General features: G+C 39.0%; 1 protein-coding gene across 4 annotated transcripts in view; it reads right to left on the bottom strand.

Annotated features, from left to right (window-relative positions):
• Positions 1–19,561, bottom strand: part of parg (poly(ADP-ribose) glycohydrolase) — a 94,408-nt gene that overhangs the window by 24,306 nt on the left and 50,541 nt on the right. For all 4 annotated transcript variants that reach the window (XM_033012893.1, XM_033012894.1, XM_033012892.1 and 1 more), the window contains 4 exons: positions 16,480–16,559; positions 14,354–14,414; positions 9,256–9,331; positions 5,336–5,483 (listed from right to left, as the gene is read on the bottom strand). In XM_033012893.1, the coding sequence (XP_032868784.1) occupies positions 5,336–5,483; positions 9,256–9,331; positions 14,354–14,414; positions 16,480–16,559 (365 nt within the window). The remainder of the gene's footprint in view (positions 1–5,335; positions 5,484–9,255; positions 9,332–14,353; positions 14,415–16,479; positions 16,560–19,561) is intronic.

Raw genomic sequence — 19,561 nt, 5'->3', positions numbered from 1 at the left:
TGGTCCCAACACATATCTTTCAGGAACACCATTATTCACCATCCTGTAATCTGGAAAATGGTAATTCACAACGGTTTCCGTACTCAGTTGCTGTGCCAACTTCGTACATATACTATTAATGTCCCTTTTATTCCTTGTTCTTCAACGTTTATTGATAAGCCCGTTGTACGACACATCTTCAAAGGCCTTCTGAAGGTCCATGTCGACTGCATTACCCCTATCCGTTACAGTAGAAGTCAATCACTCAATAGGATGCTCATCGAGCCAGAAGTCACTTTGGGGAACTGAAATGCAAACAGGAAAATACCACTCTGGCCAAACCCAATTGATGGAGTCACGGCTAGACCAAGGGCAGGCCACAAGAGGACTAGTACGCTCTTTCCAGTTTAAAACAATTTTTTGCTTAATTTAGTTTAGAGGTAACAGGCCCTTCGGCCCACCGAGTCCGCACCAACTAGCGATCCCCGCACATTAACACTATCCTACACACACTAAGGACAATTATACCAGGCCAACAACCTACAAACCTGCACATCTTTGGAGCGTTGGAGGAAACCGAAAATCTCGGAGGTCACGGGGAGATCGTACAAACTCCTCACAGACAGCATCCGTCGGCGGGTTCGAACCCGGGTCTCCGGCGTAACAAGCGCAGTAAGGCAGCAATTCTACCGTTGCCCCACCCAATTGTTCGGGTCCTCGAGCAATAAACCAAAACTTTGACAACTGGCAATGGAAATCCTGCACTAATTCTCTCATCTTTTCCAAAATCAATGACCCGATGTTGGGGTTAAACAATTTTCCCATAATTGACCCACCATTTAGGAGAGGCACCTCATGGTGCAGTACTGCCATTTGGAGGTTGGCATCTGTGTTCCCACTTTGCTCCACACAACTCCTAAAGTCAAATGGACAAATCTAGCTGAGGAAGCAGAGGGAAGCTTAACAGTGCAAAAGCTGCACTGCTTTGGATAGTAACCGTACAATAATATCCCAAATACACTTCAGGCCTTGGTTCTGCTATGCTGCACCCGGTTCCCTGCACCTAATTCTGTGCAGTATGTCTACGGATTGGTCTTCAGAGAAAGAGTAGTAAAAATTAGATAAATGGAAATTCTGCATCAGATTAGTCAATGACTTGATGTGCAGACTTAAACATGGCAATTGATTTTCATAAACTTCAATTTTGGCTAACCATACGAAGGTAAACATAACTTTAAGAGTTGCACATTTTATGTGACAGGACATTCTTAGAAATTGATATCTTTGTTATAAACAATATATTAAAGCAGGAAGCATGGAAATACAATTATTTCAGGAATAGGATTAAGTTTAATATGCTGAACAATGATTTTCTGTTTCCTTGCCCACTGTCTGCGTTTTATTAAACCATTTAATACAGATATATTACCTGTATTTCCATACATAATATTCAAAATGACAATCAGGCAATGTCTGTAAGCTGACAGACAAAAAGAAAATGCATTTTAATCATGACAGAAAGATCCTGATATCAGCTTCATGTTTATTTACTGCTGTGGGCAGTGAACTTCAAACACCAGCAGCTCCTTACTACTAAAAATTCTGACAAACTGACAAGCTGGAAAGGAACGTCTCTGTTAAGTGAACAGTAACAAAAGCAAGAAAAAAAAAGTGTGACCTTTTTGTCTGCTCTCCAAGGACAAACTCAGAATTAAAGTGTAATGAAATTTAAAAATTGTTTTGCAATTAACGAGTTGAACAATGTTTTCAGCTCCTTGCAACTTGTTAAATACATAACTTAAAAATATTTTAAATTGTCACACAATAAAATGTGCTAATTTAGCCCTAAAGTCAGCTATAACATACCTTCCAAGGAAATCCAGTTGAGATTGACCTCCAAGGACAGTTCAATTAAAGCCCCTTTCTATTTGTCTTCAAATAAATACTTATTTAATAAAATCTACAATCTAACTTCAGCATAATGATCATGTTCCTAATATCACCTCCATTCCCCCAAAATAATAATCTGCTGCTTCTTGATGCAATACAAATGTATCACCAGACAAGAAAATTATTTCTGTGTAAGAAAGAACAGCAGATGCTGGTTTAAATCGAAGGTAGACACAAAATGCTGGAGTAACTCAGCGGGACAGGCAGCATCTCTGGAGAGAAGGAATGGGTGACGTTTCGGGTCGAGACCCTTCTTCAGAATGAGAAGTCTTTCCATTACTTTCAAGCACGGTATTAGTGCGGGAAAAAATAATTGTGTGCTTTTGAAATGCTCAGTCCCTTCTTAAAAGGTAGCAACTTGATTGCACCTATTAAGCCTTTGGCAAGATTTATCGCAGTTAAATATAATGAAAATATCAGGCAGACGTGACAGGAAGGAGACTTGGTTAAAGCAGGTAGAGAAATAAATATGCTGCACTTTGAATAACAAGTGCAATGAAATATTCCTCTCCATTAAAGTGACCACAAGCATAACTGTTGATAACTGCATAATAACACTAAGTGGCCCTTAACTAAATCCCTGAAAATGGCAAATCAACTCGCTGAACGCGAGCCATCACAACCCATGGCCATTTGGTTTAAAACACAAGCTGCTTGAAGGATGATCAATATGATTTCCATACCAGTTCCAAATCATTTGTTTGTTATCAATTAGACTTCCAAGTAGAATTTCATGTACAGCCATAAAGCTAAACACAAAATTATGCCCACTCCTATGCCAATTTTTGCCAAAGACCATCTATATCTAAATTTACTGTCAAACACATGTCTAAAATTGCATAACAAGTAGGAGAATATGTTCCAAACTCAATCCATATAATTCCATTATAAAACAAAAATTAAACATTCAAGGGGATAGGGAACAGCACAATTAAGATCACGCAGCCCTGGCACTTACTGAATTTATAACTGGATGTACTAATGTTTAACAAAATGCATTTACCTAAATAGTAAAATTAATTGCAAAGTTTGGGAAGGATAAAGTGAAAACAGACAAAGAAGAAACGAGAAAGTGTTGTGCCAAAATTATGGCCTTATATTTGCAGCTGTTTTGAACCAACGTACTTGCAGGAATGTTTTTGTCTCGTAAGGGAGGCAAAATGATGACTTGAATTATCAATGCTGACCAAATAATCTGAAGGGAAGTCACAGAAAACATTCCAAGTACTGAGTGGAACAAGCTGAATTCTGAATTCAGTCTGAAGAAGGGTCTCGACCCGAAACGTCACCCATTCCTTCCCTCCAGAGATGCTGCCTTTCCCGTTGTTACTCCAGCATTTTGTGTCTTCCTTCGATTTAAACCAGCATCTGCAGTTCTTTCCTACATACATTAATATAATAATTAATTTCTGGTTAGTGGATGTAGATTTTTTGTTTTGCAACATTGCATGGGCAATGAAAGATCTACAGAGGCTGATCATTAAGGACGAGTGCATTTAATAATATGCTAACACTTAGTCCTTGTCTAAGTCTTGCAATGAGTAACTGTTTCCAATATATCCCAAGTATTTTTCACCTCCCAACAATTATTTAGCTTTCTATCTCAATTTTATTTTGAACTACACAATCAAAGAAGATGCATTTCCTATTAAAATAAATAATAGAGCCTTGAGCAAGGATTACTGTTTAACATCCTTCAAGTGAAGAGGAATAAACTGTTTATTTCTTTTTTAAAAAACAGATGGTGCTTATTCTGTTATCAGAACAAAGGTAAATTGGATTTGTTTTATGAATGACTAATCAGCAAATCTAAGCAAAATATTTGCAAGAACTATTATCATTATTTTTTGCATATCCTCCATTCATTTGTCTGAAGTACTGTCTATATCTCTTGTTCCGCTTTCCCCAGACTCTCAGTCTGAAGAAGGTTCGCGCCCCAAAACGTCACCTATTCCTTTTCCCCAGAGATGCTGCCTGGCTCGCTGAGTTACTCCAGCTTTCTGTGTCTGTCCGGTTTAAACCAGCATCTGCAGTTCCTCCCTACACATATTTGCAAAAACCTTGGAGTTGGATTTAAAATATTTTGCCAATGTAGTCCTGGTGTCTACATGTATGCAGTGGACATGTGGCTTTGTCCGTTCACCACCTCTCGCAAGGCATCCATTGAGCAGATCGAAGCTACTGTATTTGATTTCTTGACCTTCGTATAACCTTTATTGTTATTGAAAAGAGCACAAAATTCCCCCCAGCAATCAAAAGTGCTTCCTTGTACCACCACAATCATATTGCACACTTCCACTGCTAGGCTTGCCCCTCTGATGCCCTTGCATGGGCATGTGCCTTTCATCTCTGAACCCAACACTCTTATGGCCTTCTGTTAGCCTCTGAGTTTCAACATAAACATCACTTGGTCCAACCTCAGTAGAATATACTACCCACACAAAGCTCTGCTTGTTTATCACTGGCATCTATTTGGTTCAATACCAAATTTGTAATTTGGAAATTTTGTTTAATTGTTTAATTGCGGCCATTCTATTACTGCTGCATTATCTACTGCGATGGACACTGCCCGGCCCATCGCGGGTACTGACCTGTCCACCATCAAACACATCTATAGGAGATGTTGCCTCAAAAAGGCAGCTAGCAACATCAAGGACTGACGCTCTCATTTCACTCCTGCCATCGGGAAGTAGGTACAGGAGTCTGAGACCTCCATGTTCAGGAATAACAACTTTTAACAGACATTTGCAGAGATACATGGATAGGAAAGGTTTAGAGGGATATGGACCAAACACAGGCAGGTGGAAGTAGCATAGAGGGGTATCTTGGTTGGCAAGGACAAGTTGGGCTGAAGGGCCTGTTTCCGTGCTGTATGACTCTCTGAGATGCTCGTCAACAAATATTCGGCAATGTCGGAGGTCAAAACAGAGAAGGTCAGAATGGGAATTGCAGTAAAGTTAGTTTATCAATTTTGGGGAAGGATTACTCCTGCCCTTTTTTTTCTTCACAACATTGCTAACAGATATTACCAACTTCCATTAGAAACATTGTTCTATGGTGTAGAAATGCAAAATATGAAAAAGGGAATCACTACACAATGAAGCAATCTAGAGAAAGCGATCTACAGAACTATCTCATTGACTGTGGTGCAAAAAATGTATTAAAAGGTTTAAATCAATTCTTTCCAAAAACATCAACTAAACTATATTTGAAGTAGAATTAATATTCAGAAATATACCAAGTTCTAACAAGATTTATTATATCTAGTTACAATTATGAAAAAACAAAGGCAAGTAGTTTTGTTAGCTTTAAATGATGCCTCTTTACATTATTAAACAAAATAATTAGATACAATTTGCAACGTTATAAAATATTATATTAACAACTCCAAGAACAGAAAACCAACCGGTAATGATGAGACATTCATTGTGGTCCAAGGCTTCTGTAAACAGTCGTGAAACAATGAGTTCCGGGTTTATTAAAAAACGTATTTCTTCCTGCACAAGGCCACTCCGTGTGACACCACCTCCGACAAATTTATTTGCAAAGTCCACCTGCAAAGAAAGATAGATTACATGTTTAATCTTTCGATTTTGGGGTAAAGCACTCCATGCAATGCCAACTTCCTACAAACATCGGTACACCATAGCATAGATGGAGCATCTTGGTCTGCATGGACAAGTTGGACCGAAGGGCCTGTTTCCATGCTCTATAACCATGACACATGGGTGAGTATTCTGGGTTTGGAATGTCCATTAGGGTTATTATAAAACAGCAGATGTTTGTATAAATGAGAATATTACCTGTGCTTAGATTGAGTGAAAATGCAGTGGAATGATGAGAAGGAATTGAATTCCAATGCCTTGTTATCAAGCTTGGAGTTATGATCTTTCCAAATGGCTTCTTCAAGTGTAAATTTTATCCAATTTCAATGAATAATTTCAACTTCACTTGGGTTATTATCAAATTATTGCCCAGGCTGATGAAATAGTTTGTTCACTTGCACAAATTACATAAGAACAAAATAAAACAGGGGTAGGGGTAAGCCACTCAGCCCCTCAATAACCCCGCAATTTCTCCGCAATCCCAATGATCCAGCCTCTATGCTCCTTGATGTTGAGAATTCCTGAAATTCTACCAACAGAGGATGGCAGAGTTTCTGCATACCTCACTTTTAACTGGCCATCCGCCCTTCTCATTCTGGATTCTGCCATGAGTGGAAACATCTCAGCGTCAACCTCGTCCTGCCGCCTCAGGATCTAGTATTTCAATAAGATGACCCCCTCATCCTTCCAAACTCCAAAGAATATAGATCTTGTAAGTGGAACAGCACACGTTAATTAACAATACCCATTACGGAATCACTTTGTCCGTGCCCTGCATTTCACAAATTCAGTCCAGTTGATAAACCTCACAACTAACCAATGTGAACAACAACAAAGCAACATGCGACTGGCTAATGGTTTAAGTCAACACAAATCAGCCAAAACTGGGAGCTAATTGGTTTCCAATTATACTCTGCAGCTTTGTTAATTTATATTAATTTACTTCTTACCCTCTCCATTGAATGTCTGGCTTATTGAACACTTTTGCTTTGTAATGCATTTAGCTCTAATAGATACTTAAAAATAACCTATTAAAGACAAACCGAATGAAAACCATTTCTACACCCCAATAGGGACTCTTAAAAGTTTTGATAAAAAGTGCAATCATTATTCAACACATTATTTCCTGGAAATATTCTTCTAGCATGATAAATAAGATCACCAAGCCTAGAGTACAACTACACTCACAGTCAGCAGGATCTGTTGGGCTCTGTTCCACGCTAGATGCAGGAAACATGTTCCCGATGTTGGGGGAGTCCAGAACCAGGGGCCACAGTTTAAGAATAAGAGGTGGGCCATTTAGAACAGGGATGAGGAAAAACTTTTTCACACAGAGTTGTAAATTTGTAGAATTCACTGCCTCAGAAGGCAGTGGAGGCCGATTCACTGGATGCATTCAAGAGAGAGTTGGATTGTCTTCTATCACTTATGACCCAGTCATATTCAGTAATCAGAATTTAATAATGGATGAGATTGAACTAAATTTGAAATAAACAGAAGTAAAAATGTTGCTGTTCAAAAAAACATGTGTTTCATTTGCTCATGTTTTCCATAGGTTTCTAATATTCAGCATTATAGAGTCATGTAGTCATACAGCTTGGAAACAGGCCCCTCGGCCCAACACATCCTTGCAATTTAAATTTACCCACCTTTGGGCCATAGTGCTCTCAATTGTAGGTGAATTTCTCTGCGGTATAACAGTTTTTCAAAAACATACTATTGACGTATAATTATATGTCATATTCAATAGACTCAACCACGGGTCCCAAATAAGCACTATTTTCAATTTTGTTCCCCAATGCATTGTCTACTGTCCATAAGCTAAGAGTGAAAATGCCTTCCTCCCCCCCCCCCCCCCCATGTCACACAAATGAATATAGGACGATGTAGGGAAAGAAGGACTGCATACTCCATGCTGTCACTGTTTGGCATCAATATAATCTGAAGTGAAAGATTAAAGACAAATCGGTCTTCTCATATTTAATGCCAAATCAATAAAGCTCCCAATTTCAGGCTGTAAGGGTTAATTGGCAGACTCACACTTCTGGGCTTCAGATTAAATCTGCACTTCTGCAAATCAGTTCTGATGCTGTCATGTTGAGAGCAGAGTCCTTTAAAAGCTCTCTGCACATTCAAAGAAAAAAAGGGAGCAAACTGATATGAGGCTATGATCCCATCACAGCTTTGCTCTGGTCTGCGACTTGCCAGATGACAGCTGCCATTGCAGTTCCTTCAAGCATGCTAAAATGAAGTGTTGAAATGATGGAGATTGCCGAGGGCCTAACATTTTTCAATGACCAGTGGCATCTTCAATTTTTTTGCAATTCATTCAAATTTGCGGCAAGCATACAATGCACTTTTAAAAGGCATTGCATTATTCAGATTCTAATCTGTATCCCTCGGCAACTCGAGAAGCACTTTTCATTTCTCATCTCTGATCATCACATTAAACTGGACAGGCTAAAAAGTTACACAAACCACTTAATTCTTGATAACTTGATATTTTGTTACCAAATTGTGCATTTCTTGAAATAATATCTTACGAGAACAGGGGGTCTGGAATTACAACAATATTGCACTAAATTCTTAAGGCTTTACAAATATTGTAACAGACTATCTACCTTTTTGATGCTACCAAAGACTACTAGACGTCAGACTTTGATCTATATTAAAAAGTTAATCCTCGGTGCAGTATGATAAATCATTTGCAGTACTTCATGGAATAGAAGACACAATTCTCTTGACTGCATTTGGTTCAATTCCCTTGTGTTACATGTCTATGCATTATCCTATTAGGCATATCTCTCTAGCTCTATGAAAATCAAATACAATATATCCAGCTGTTTTCTTTTTCCTGTCCATCTTTTCCCCACCAGGAGAGAAAAAATTAGGCTGATGGTTTCAACCACCTGGTGGTGGAATAGCTGACACCTGTCTTTAAGCTTTGCCTCAGTGAATAGTGAACTCTGAGGAATAGTAGAAACAGCAGACTTATCACAGTAGTTGGTAGACCCATAAACCAACCACAAGCTACAGGCAACAGGACATCATTCAGACTGCAATAATAATTCAACAGCAAAAAAAGACTACGGCAGCAATTTAAAATCAGCCTCCCTATGTACAGATCTACTGCCATTTAATAAGAAAAAATGGGTTACAAGAAAGAGTTGTGAATCTAAGTTCACAATTTAAATTTCAATTGCCCTCCACATGATACCTTTGATCAAGAAGTGTCATGGGTGAATTCACACATAGATGGGTTAAAGGCACAACATCAGTCGATAAATGTTTGAGAAAGGACTGTATATATATCACTGGAACTCAAAGAAACAGTTGTATCTAAATGAAGATACAAGGAACAGCAGATGCTGGAATCTGGAGCAAAAAACAAAGTGCTGGAGGAACTCTGTTGGTTCAATGAGTCTGAAGAGGGGTTCTGACCTGAAATGTTGTCTTTCTATTTCCCTCCATAGATGCTGCCTGACCCACTGAGTAATGACAGAATCTAATTACAAATGGTCTACATGTAAAGTGAAATATTAAACTAACATTTGCTTTGTAATTAAGATTTGCATTGATCTTTGCCTATACTCTTACAAGCAATAATGTACAATGAAATATTAAAATATTATTGCTTGAATAAATACGGACAAAGACCAATGCAATTTTGGTGATCAATTACATTTATCATTTATTGTATGTATAATTATTATATTTCTACCTGTAACATCCCACGTCCATTGTCTTCAATTGTACCTTCACACGTTATGTGTAGTCTCATCAACTTCTTTGTAGACCTGTCGGAAAAAAATATCTTATTCATTCAATCAGGTCACCAAGGAGTGGTCACGCTGCTTAAAATTTATAACTAGGGATCTTTGGCCACTCTGGATACTTATCGATATTGGTTTAGTATTATTAATGTCACACGCATCAGGATACAGTGAAAAATATGCAGCGTGCTGTCCAGGCAAATCATGCCATACAATAAACAAGAGTGCAGAATATAGAGAAAGTGTTTGATTAAAAATAAATGCAAAGGCTGTAACGAGAGATAGAACAGGCCCTTCGGCCCACAATGTCTGTGCCCAACATGATGGCCAGACCCAATCTTTTATGCCTGCACATGATCCATTCCTGCCATATCCATATACCCCAATCATCGCCCTGGGCAGCGTGTTCCAGGCACTCACTGTTCTCTGTGTAAAAAACACTTGCCCCGCACATCTCCTTTAAAGTTTGCCCCCCTCTCCTTTAAAGCTATGGGCTCCAGTATTTGATTTTTCCATGCTACGAAAATGTTCATAGCCTACCTTCTCTATGCCCCTCATAATTATATATACCTCTATTAAGTCTCCCTGCATTCCAGAGAAAACTATCTAAGTCTGTCCAACGCCCCCCTGTAGCTAATACCCCTGAATTCAGGCATCATTCTGGTAAACCTCCTCTGTAACCTTCCCAAAGCTTCCACGTCCTTCCTTTCATGGAGTAACCAGAACTGCACGCAATACTCCAAATGCGACCTAACCAAGGTCCTATAAAGCTGCACCTTGACTTCCTGACTCTTATACTCAGTGCCCTGACGAATGAGGACAAGCGTTCCATATAGAAACATAGAAAATAGGTGCAGGAGTAGGCCATTCGGCCCTTCGAGCCAGTACTGCCTTTCAATATGATCATGGCTGATCACCCAAAATCAGTTCCTGCTTTTTCCCTTTATTCCTTGATTCCTTTATCCCTAAGAGCTAAATCTTACTCTCTCTTGAAAACAACGTTAATTGTCCTCCACTGCCTTAAAAAAAAAAAATTTGTCCTCCACTGCCTTCTGTGGTAGAGAATTCCATAGATTCACAACTCTCTGCGTGAAAATGTTTTTCCTCATCTCAGTCCTACATGGCCGATCCCTTATTCTTAAACTGTGACCCCTGGTTCTGGACTCCTCCAATATCGGGAACATTTTTCCTACATCTAGCCTGTCCAATCCTTTAAGAATTTTATATGCTTCTATAAGATCCCCTCTCATCCTAAATTCCAGAGTATACAAGCCCAGTCGACCTATTCTTTCAACATATGTCAGTCCGTTCATCCCGGAAATTAACCTTGTAAACCTACGCTGCACTCCCTCAATAGCAATAATGTCCTTCCTCAAATTAGGAGACAAAAACTGCACACAATACTCCGGGTGCGGTTTCACCAGGGCCCTGCAGTAGGACCTCCTTGTTCCTAAACTCAAATCCTCTCGCAATGAAGGCCAACATGCCATTAGCTTTCTTCTCTGCCTGCTGAACCTGCATACTTACTTTCCGTGACTGATGTACAAGGACACCCAGGTCTCGTTGTACCTCCCTTTTTCCTAATCTGACTGTGACTGTGTGTGTCTGTGTCTGTGTCTGCGTGCGTGTGGAGGCTGGTTTGCACGATGGGCTGGGCTGCATTTATAACTCTTTGCATTTTCTTATGGTCGGGTGCAACAGTTACCGTACCAAACTGTGATGCATCCAGATATTTTATATGCTGGATCGTTTCGCCGAACACCTCCGCTCAGTCCGCAATAACCAACCTGACCTCCCGGTGGCTCAGCACTTCAACTCCCCCTCCCATTCCCAATCCGACCTCTCTGTCCTGGGTCTCCTCCATTGCCAGAGTGAGCAACAGCGGAAATTGGAGGAACAGCACCTCATATTCCGTCTGGGGACCTTGCGTCCGGATGGCATTAACATTGAATTCTCCCAATTTTGCTAGTCCTTGCTGTCTCCTCCCCTTCCTCAACCCTCTAGCTGTCTCCTCCCACCCTCCCATCCGCCCGCCCTCGGGCTCCTCCTCCTCCTCCCCTTTTCCTTCCTTCTCCCCCCCACCCCCCATCAGTCTGAAGAAGGGTTTCGGCCCGAAACGTCGCCTATTTCCTTCGCTCCATAGATGCTGCTGCACCCGCTGAGTTTCTCCAGCAATTTTGTGTACCTTGCATCCAGATACGATGCTTTCTTTGCTGCATCTGTAATCTGATATTCAAGCATTTTACTAGAATCTACTAATCTTATTTTCTGCTTTTTGCTTTAATCTGCCATTTGTTCCTGTCTAATATTTTATTGATAGTGACTGCAAATTTATATTCAAAGTAAATTAGCTTACAGTAGAATTCCAAGTCAGCCTTTTTTGCTAACATAAATGCAATGATATTTTTCTTATTCATCTCAAACTATATCTTGGAACTGGTTAGACAGAAATTACCTCTTTCAAAAAAAGGCACCATAAAGGAAATGAAGAAACTTTCAAATGATTAACATGACAATCTGAAATAAAAACCTGGCCAATTATAAACAGAGTAAACAGCGGACAATAGCTTGGTTCTAAAATTAAGCACGGCATTAAAACAATTTGCACAAATCAAAACATAATTACATTGCTGTTAATCACATTACCTTTTCCGAGAACAAAATATGGAAAAAATATCCAAGTATATCCTTCCAAAGCCCCATGTCCGTATTTAGATTGTCATGCTGAATGCATTTTTAAGTACACTAAAGGTATGACTTTTCATTAAGTATGGACAAATTAATTCCTTTAAAGGAGATTGAAGCTGGTTATACCCAGGGAAATAAGTGCTGGAAAACCTTGATCTTTGTGCACTTATAAATTACATCGGGATCACACATGCAAATACATTCAGCGTTATTCCTTTCAGAAATGAATTTTCAAAAGGCAAGTTATTGAACTCAAACTCAAAACAACAGATTGAGTGCCACAATTGAAGATAATGGGTGGATAATGCAAGAGAAGCACTATAAGAAATAATCCTGAGACATAGAGTCAAACCGTGGAAACAGCCCCTTTGGCTCAACTTGCCCACACCGGCCAATGTTCCATCTATACTCGTCCCACCTGCCTGCATTTGGCCGATATCCCTCTAAACCTGTCCTATCCATGTAGCTGTCTAAATGTTTCTTAAACATTGCAATAGTACCTGCCTCAACTACCTCCTCTGGCAGCTTGTTCCACATACCCACTATCTTTTATGTGAAAAAGTCACCCCTCGGGTTCTTATTAAATCTTTCCCTCCTCACCTTAAACCTATGTCCTCTGTTTCTCGATTCCCCTACTCTGGGCAAGAGACTCTGTGTGTCATCCCGATCTATTCCTCTCATGATTTTGTACACCTCTATAAGATTACCCCTCATCCTCCTGTGCTCCAAGGAATAGAGTCCTAGCCTGCTCAACCTCTCCCTATAGCTCAAGCCTTCGAGTCCTGGCAACATCCTTGTAAATCTTCTCTGCACCCTTTCCAGCTTGACGACATTAATAAACTAAACTAGATAAACGTACATAAACTATTGTACTAAAGCAGTACCCACTGAATGGAAAGAGCAAGTTAAAAACCAAGCAGCTAATAATAGGTTACCTAATTAATATGTTTTACATTAGGACTCAAAAGTAGGTGACTGCAATTTCTTTGAAATGCTAATTTCGTCAATGGGTACATTCGGATTTACATCATAAAGTGAGTTAGAAAAGTAGGGTGATCCACTTTTCTCAGTTTCTTTCCTCATCTTGTAAGTGAACAGTTCCCACTTTTAACAGGTGGATATCTCACATCTCATCTCCGCTTAGATCCTCTCACTCTACCTTCTATGTTTTAGTTATTTTCTGTAGTTCATAATACGAGAACATTGTCAGACCAAAGATTTAACATTGGCAATGTAATATTACATTTTTTCTACAAAAATTTAAAACTAGGCAGATTTTGTTCAGGAAAAGTTAACTTTACAAAAGGGTTACAGCATACTATAGCCCATGTGCAACGCATTACTATACATCAGTAATTCTATTTCATCTATTTCTTAATATATATTATTAGCAGACTACCCTCAAGTAGAAAAGTATTTCACATCAGGACTTCTTTGAAGCGTAGAAATTGAACATATATAATGGAACGGTGCTAAATGCACTGCAGGAATTGTACTGGCTTTCTTTGCTTACTACTTAGCAATCCCATCCTTTGTCTATTCCTCTGAGACCTTTTAACTGATGTGAATGCTTGTGTTTCATTGCTCATACTTGCAATGGAACCCTGAAGGTACATGTCTCTGGTGCACTTTAGTGAATTAAATACACAGTCTAACAACGCTGCAGGAGTGAGATGCTGCCTCTCAACGTGTCTTCTTTAAATCACATTGCTCTTAAGTAAACTCCAAAATCACCTCCTTAAGGCTATCCATTTGTCAAGCACTAACAGCAACTAAACAAAAACAAATTCTTGCAACATTCTGATTTATGACATTAGTCCTTTTTATTCTATATTTCAATGCCAAATCACAGCAGATGTCAGTTAAAAAAATTACATATATTTAATGTGTAGGAAGGAACTGCAGATGCTGGTTTACACCGAAGATAGACACAAAATGCCAGAATAACTCAGCGGGTCAGGCAGCATCTTTCTGCCTTCTGGATCCTGAATCTTTCTCTCCAGGGATGCTGCCTGTCCCAGCATTTTGTGTACATATATTTAGTGTATGTCTTTTAAGTAGCCAGTTTCTTTATATGTTAGTTTCTTGTGAAATTTTACTTTTGTCTACTAACAAGGAAAATAAACAACTGTGCTCTTTCATTAATGCTTAATCTAAACCACAATTGATAGCTATCTAATGACAAACATCCTGAGACTTGGAAAATTATAACCATTAAGCGTGATTGGATTAATGACAGTAACTTTCCACAACAGAATTACACTGAATACAGTCACACCATGCTAATATGTAAGCTTAGATAATGGTAGGTGGGTTGAAATTGCCCGTACAAAAATGTTGATAAAGCTAGTTTATTACCGTTCCCATTCCGGAAAGTTCTGTAGACACTGTCTCTGAAAAGTTACTAGACCAGTGGGCTCTATGAGAATTAAAAAAATAATTAAAGTGACATAAAAATGATACATACAAATAAATATTCTCATTAAAGTGTAGCATTGTTTGATATGTATATTTTAACCTACCAACATAATTCACCAAACAGAAAATTATCATTACAATTATTGTTCAAATCCCCTTTTCAAAGGTGCTGGCCCAGAATTTGGTGCTCAAAAAATTGTTGATCGGAGAAAACCCACGCAGGTCCCGGGGAGAACGTACAAACTCTGTACAGACAGCACCCGTAGTCGGGATGAATGCCAGGTCTCCGGAGCTGCAAGTGCTGCAAGGCAGCAACTCTACCACTGCGCCACCGTGCCGCCCTGAGTAACTTGTCAATAACTATGTAATGGCAAGGAACTGTAGATGCTGGTTTACCAAAGAAACACACAAAATGCTGGAGTAACTCAACAGGTCAGGCAGCATCTCTGGAGAATATGGATAGGTGATGTTTCGGATCTGAACCTCTCTTCAGACTGAACTTCAGAATGTGCAAGTTTTGTTGTCCATAGAGCAGATATGGAGGAGCCAAATGGCCTAATATGCCTCTACTTCTTATCTTATGTTCTCATATTACCTGGTCGTTATATGGCTTTATGTCATCATTAGGATGTATAGATCTGTATGGACACAAAAAGATGGAGTAACTCAGCAGGTCAGGCAGCATCTCTGGAGAAAAGGAATGGATGACATTTCGGGTCGAGACCCTAAGAAGGGCCTCGACCCGAAACGTCACCTATTCCTTTTCTCCAGAGATGCTCTCTGACCTGCTGACTCCAGTTTTTTGTCTATTTTCAGTTTAAAGCAGCATCTGCAGTTCCTTCCGACACATCCTATAAATCTGTTAACATAGACCAGACTGGATAGACTTGGTTTATACTCTCTAGAATTTAGTAGATTAGGAGATTGAGAGGGGATCTTATAGAAACTTACAAAATTCTTAAGGGGTTGGACAGGCTAGATGCAGGAAGATTGCTCCCGATGTTGGGGAAGTCCAGGACAAGGGGTCACAGCTTAAGGATAAGGGGGAATTCCTTTAAAACCGAGATGAGAAGAACTTTTTTCACACAGAGAGTGGTGAATCTCTGGAACTCCCTGCCACAGAGGGTAGTCGAGGCCAGTTCATTGGCTATATTTAAGAGGGAGTTAGATGTGGCCCTTGTGGCTAAGGGGATCAGAGGGTATGGAGAGAAGGCAGGTACGGGATACTGAGTTGGATGATCAGCCATGATCATATTGAATGGCGGTGCAGGCTCGAAGGGCCGAATGGCCTACTCCTGCACCTAATTTCTATGTTTCTATGTTTCTAGGATGGTATATCAGAAAAAATGATGTTTCTCCAAACCGACATCATATTTTAAACTCAAACGATTTATTTTAAAACATCCGAGCGTTATTAGCGAGAGGTCATATTTTTATTTTGCCTCACTTTAAATACTTTTTTTGCATTGGCCTTTTTCCCTCAGATGTATCAAAAGACTTATTATGCAGAAAGCGCCTTAAACATGCACTTAACCACGGATGTAGGTAGCCTGCCTTCGGGAAGAGATTTGAGACCTAGCTGATTGAAGGATTGAATACTCAACCCAACATTCAAAATTCCATTTATAAATTGTAGTTTTATAGTCAATCTTAGTTATTTTAAAAACTAACAAGATTTTGAAAGGATGCTTTCTTAATCGAAAATCTAACATTATGTTCCTTGTGTTTGCTTTTATAACCCAATGTCACTCTCAAAACAAGTGGTCAGAAGCATGATGCAAGAGGAACTGGGGCTGTTTCTGGATTCATGGTCAGGACAAAGACATTGATTTCTCCTCGCAACCTTTATATAAAGGCTAAGTTGAGAATTTCAGACATGCAGACTCAAGAAAATGAAACATTTCATTACTGTATGGCCTTCAATTTCTATATATTTAAATCCTATTGCCATCTTTATAGGATTTCACCTGTGATTGTGAATTAATGTCTCTATCTTTCAACTTTATTTTATTTGCAAAAACATTAATGAATAATATTATTGCTTAATCTTAGCAACTTGAACTTACTTTTCTCTGTGACTTTTCTGAAATAACAAAATAGTGTTTTGAGCTTTTCAGCTTTCTTGTGTGAAGATCCTTCAAACAATCTGAGAAGATAATTAAGGCAATATTTAAGAAAATGAATAGCTTACAGAAAAGAAAAAGAAAAAACCCAAAAAGATTAAAATTTGCCTAGATGGCTCAATGCTCATGACAAACACGAAGCTGGCTCTATAAATGACTTTTGCTGCAATAACCTTCAATATTGTAATGAAACGTAAGTATTTGAACTGTAACAAAGAACTACACGTTAATTCTCATCATATGTTGAAAAGTTTTTAAAACATGAACATTCTGAATGAATTGTGCACTTTCATGCTTATTAAATTTTGTATTAATGCCTCCTCCCTCATGCAAAATAACCAAATACTCCATCTGAAAACCTTGAATGTCTTCTGTGTCTGATCCCAAGTAAATGCTAATCTTGTATATGGCAAGCATTTCCTCCATCGTGCAGCGGCACAGGTTATTTGGTTGCTTTCTGCATCATGTCATTGTTCCGAGATATAAATATCACTCTCAGGACCTTTCAAATAACAAGGCTGGGAATTAAATTGCTAAATCTAGGCTGATGCAGTAAAAGCCCTTCAGGCTAGAGATATAATTTCCAAAAGCTGATTCCAATATACGACAGATTTCATTGCCAAACTAAAGTGACATGATGTTTTTCATCAGGTGAGTGAATTGCTGCATGCCTTATGGACAAGCCATTTCCTCTGATAGAAGATGGCCTTCAGGACAATGAAACTTCCAGAGTAATCCCTACTCCAATTACTTGCAGTTGGTAGTGACAGCATTATTTAAAACTGGTAACAGAATATTACACCTCATTTCTGGTGTTACTTATAATAAATTCACGATGTGCTAAAATGATTACGTTATTTCCAATTTGCTTACTCATATATTTAACGTATCCATGCTTTCCTCAAGACCTGTATACTCCAATGCTCTTTCAATTAATTATACTGCTATATAAGCAAGCTATTTTCAAGTAGCAATTCTCAAGATTGGTTTTCATATTTTCATTCTTTATTGCAAGAATATCTATCGGGAATATTTTAATGCTGCTAATTGTTCCGTTTACTATGTGTTGCTCAAATGTAATTGTTCAAGGGAACTTTTACCTTTTAAAATTAACCTAAAATTCATGATTAGGTTTTGTACCTGGTAATTTTTTTCATATTTTTATGCGTCAATGTATAACAATTGAAATCCCACTTAGGGCACACGGCCTGTTGCACACATCCATTTTTCTTCAAAGTAGAAACCATTTGGGGTGCAATTATACTGTGATTTGTCTTCCAATGTAAAACAATTTAATTAGAGAAATGTGTCAAACAGAAGTTAATATCTTTCCAAAATGCATTTTGAAAACTCCTTGGGGAAGTGCTTGCATACTTTAGTGTCTTTGGGATCTGACACTCTGTGAAATTAGTTTGGGGGCTATTGTATTGACTCCATATTGGGTTTTCCCATGATGAGAATGCATTCACTGTCTGTGTTCCCAAAGTAAAAATGTTCAGATTCAGATTAGTTTATTGTCATATCCAACAAGGTGCAATAACATGTATTGTTTGCATTAAGTTCACAGAGTAAATACAATATATATATACAGTAATGATAAATACAACACTAAATACAGTGAGTGCAAAACAGCAGAAAGGTGCAAGATTATGGCGCGCAAAAAAAGTGTAGTAACAGAATAACCAAATGTGGTAGAATAAAGAGAGACTATAGGGCCTGTCCCACGATGCAAGTTTACCCAAGAGCTCTCCCGAACTCGTGGTAAGTACGTAGAATGTACGTAGCGGGTAAGTCGGAGCTCGTGGATGCCTCGTACCGGCTCGTAATGCTAACGGCAGGTATTCGAGAAACGCGGAAACTCGTGAAGTTTTTTCAACAGTGTGAAAAATTCCAGGAGTAGATACTCGTGATGAAGTACCACGAGTTTGATTTTTTTTTTAAACTCGGGAGAGCTCTTGGGTGAACAAGCATCGTGGGACAGGCCCTTATGGCAGCATCTCCAGGAAGGGGATATGAAAGTGGTGATGAGTTCAGGATCATGGACAGCAGTGGGGAAGAAGCTGTTCTTAAAGTCTGGACATTCAAGCTTTCAACCTTCTGTATCTTCTCTCAGAAGGTAGAAGAGAGAAAGGAGGATGGACAGGGTGGCAGGCATCCTTGACAATACCTCAAGCTTTCCTAAATTGTGGGATCGGGACTTTAGCAAAGATTGAATCTCCTAGTCATTCAAAGTTGGTCATAGTACTAGATTGATGATCCAAAGGCAGCAAACAGATAGCCACACCAAACTGAAATTAATGTAATAATTCTGACAGTGTTGATGTTGTCACCAGAAAATAAAAGGAATATATAGCAGGATTATTCTAAAATCCAAAAACAAAAGTCATGGAAGGGAATCTGTCAGGTTTAGCATGCATATAATGGTGGTGATCCATGCATGCTGAAATGCCACAATTTATGGAAACATCTATACACTATGCGACAAAACTGGTACGACTGGTTATGGGTACGAAGGAATTGCAGGTGCTGGTTTAAACCGAAGATAAACACAAAATGCTGCAGTATCTCTGGAGAGAAGGAATGGGTGATATTTCGGGTCGAAATCCTTCTTCGACCCGAAACATCACCCATTCCTTCTCTCCAGAGATGTTGCCCGTCCCACTAAGTTACCCCAGCATTTTGTGTCTATCGACTGGTTATGGAATGCCTTCAAATTTCAAACAGGACAGTACAACCACAGGCCAAAGGTCCCTTGGAATTTTGAATAGCGGTGTTTACTACAGTGGTCTTAATATAAATCAGATGGAAGCCCCAAGTGAAGAAGGGTCTCAACCTGAAACATCACCCATTCCTTCTCTCCAGAGATGCTGCCTGTCCCGCTGAGTTACTCCAGCATTTTGTGTCTATAAGTCAGATGGAGTTGGTTCATTAAACGGTGGGGAGACCAGGCTTTATCTTATTGACGGTCCATATCAACATTTTGATTAGTTTTACAAAATTTCCCTAATGGCAATAAAATTAACGA

The sequence above is a fragment of the Amblyraja radiata genome, chromosome 37, assembly GCF_010909765.2.
Source record: "Amblyraja radiata isolate CabotCenter1 chromosome 37, sAmbRad1.1.pri, whole genome shotgun sequence".
In the NCBI taxonomy this organism is placed as follows: Eukaryota; Metazoa; Chordata; class Chondrichthyes; order Rajiformes; family Rajidae; genus Amblyraja; species Amblyraja radiata.
This window is presented reverse-complemented; position numbering and strand designations above follow the sequence as displayed.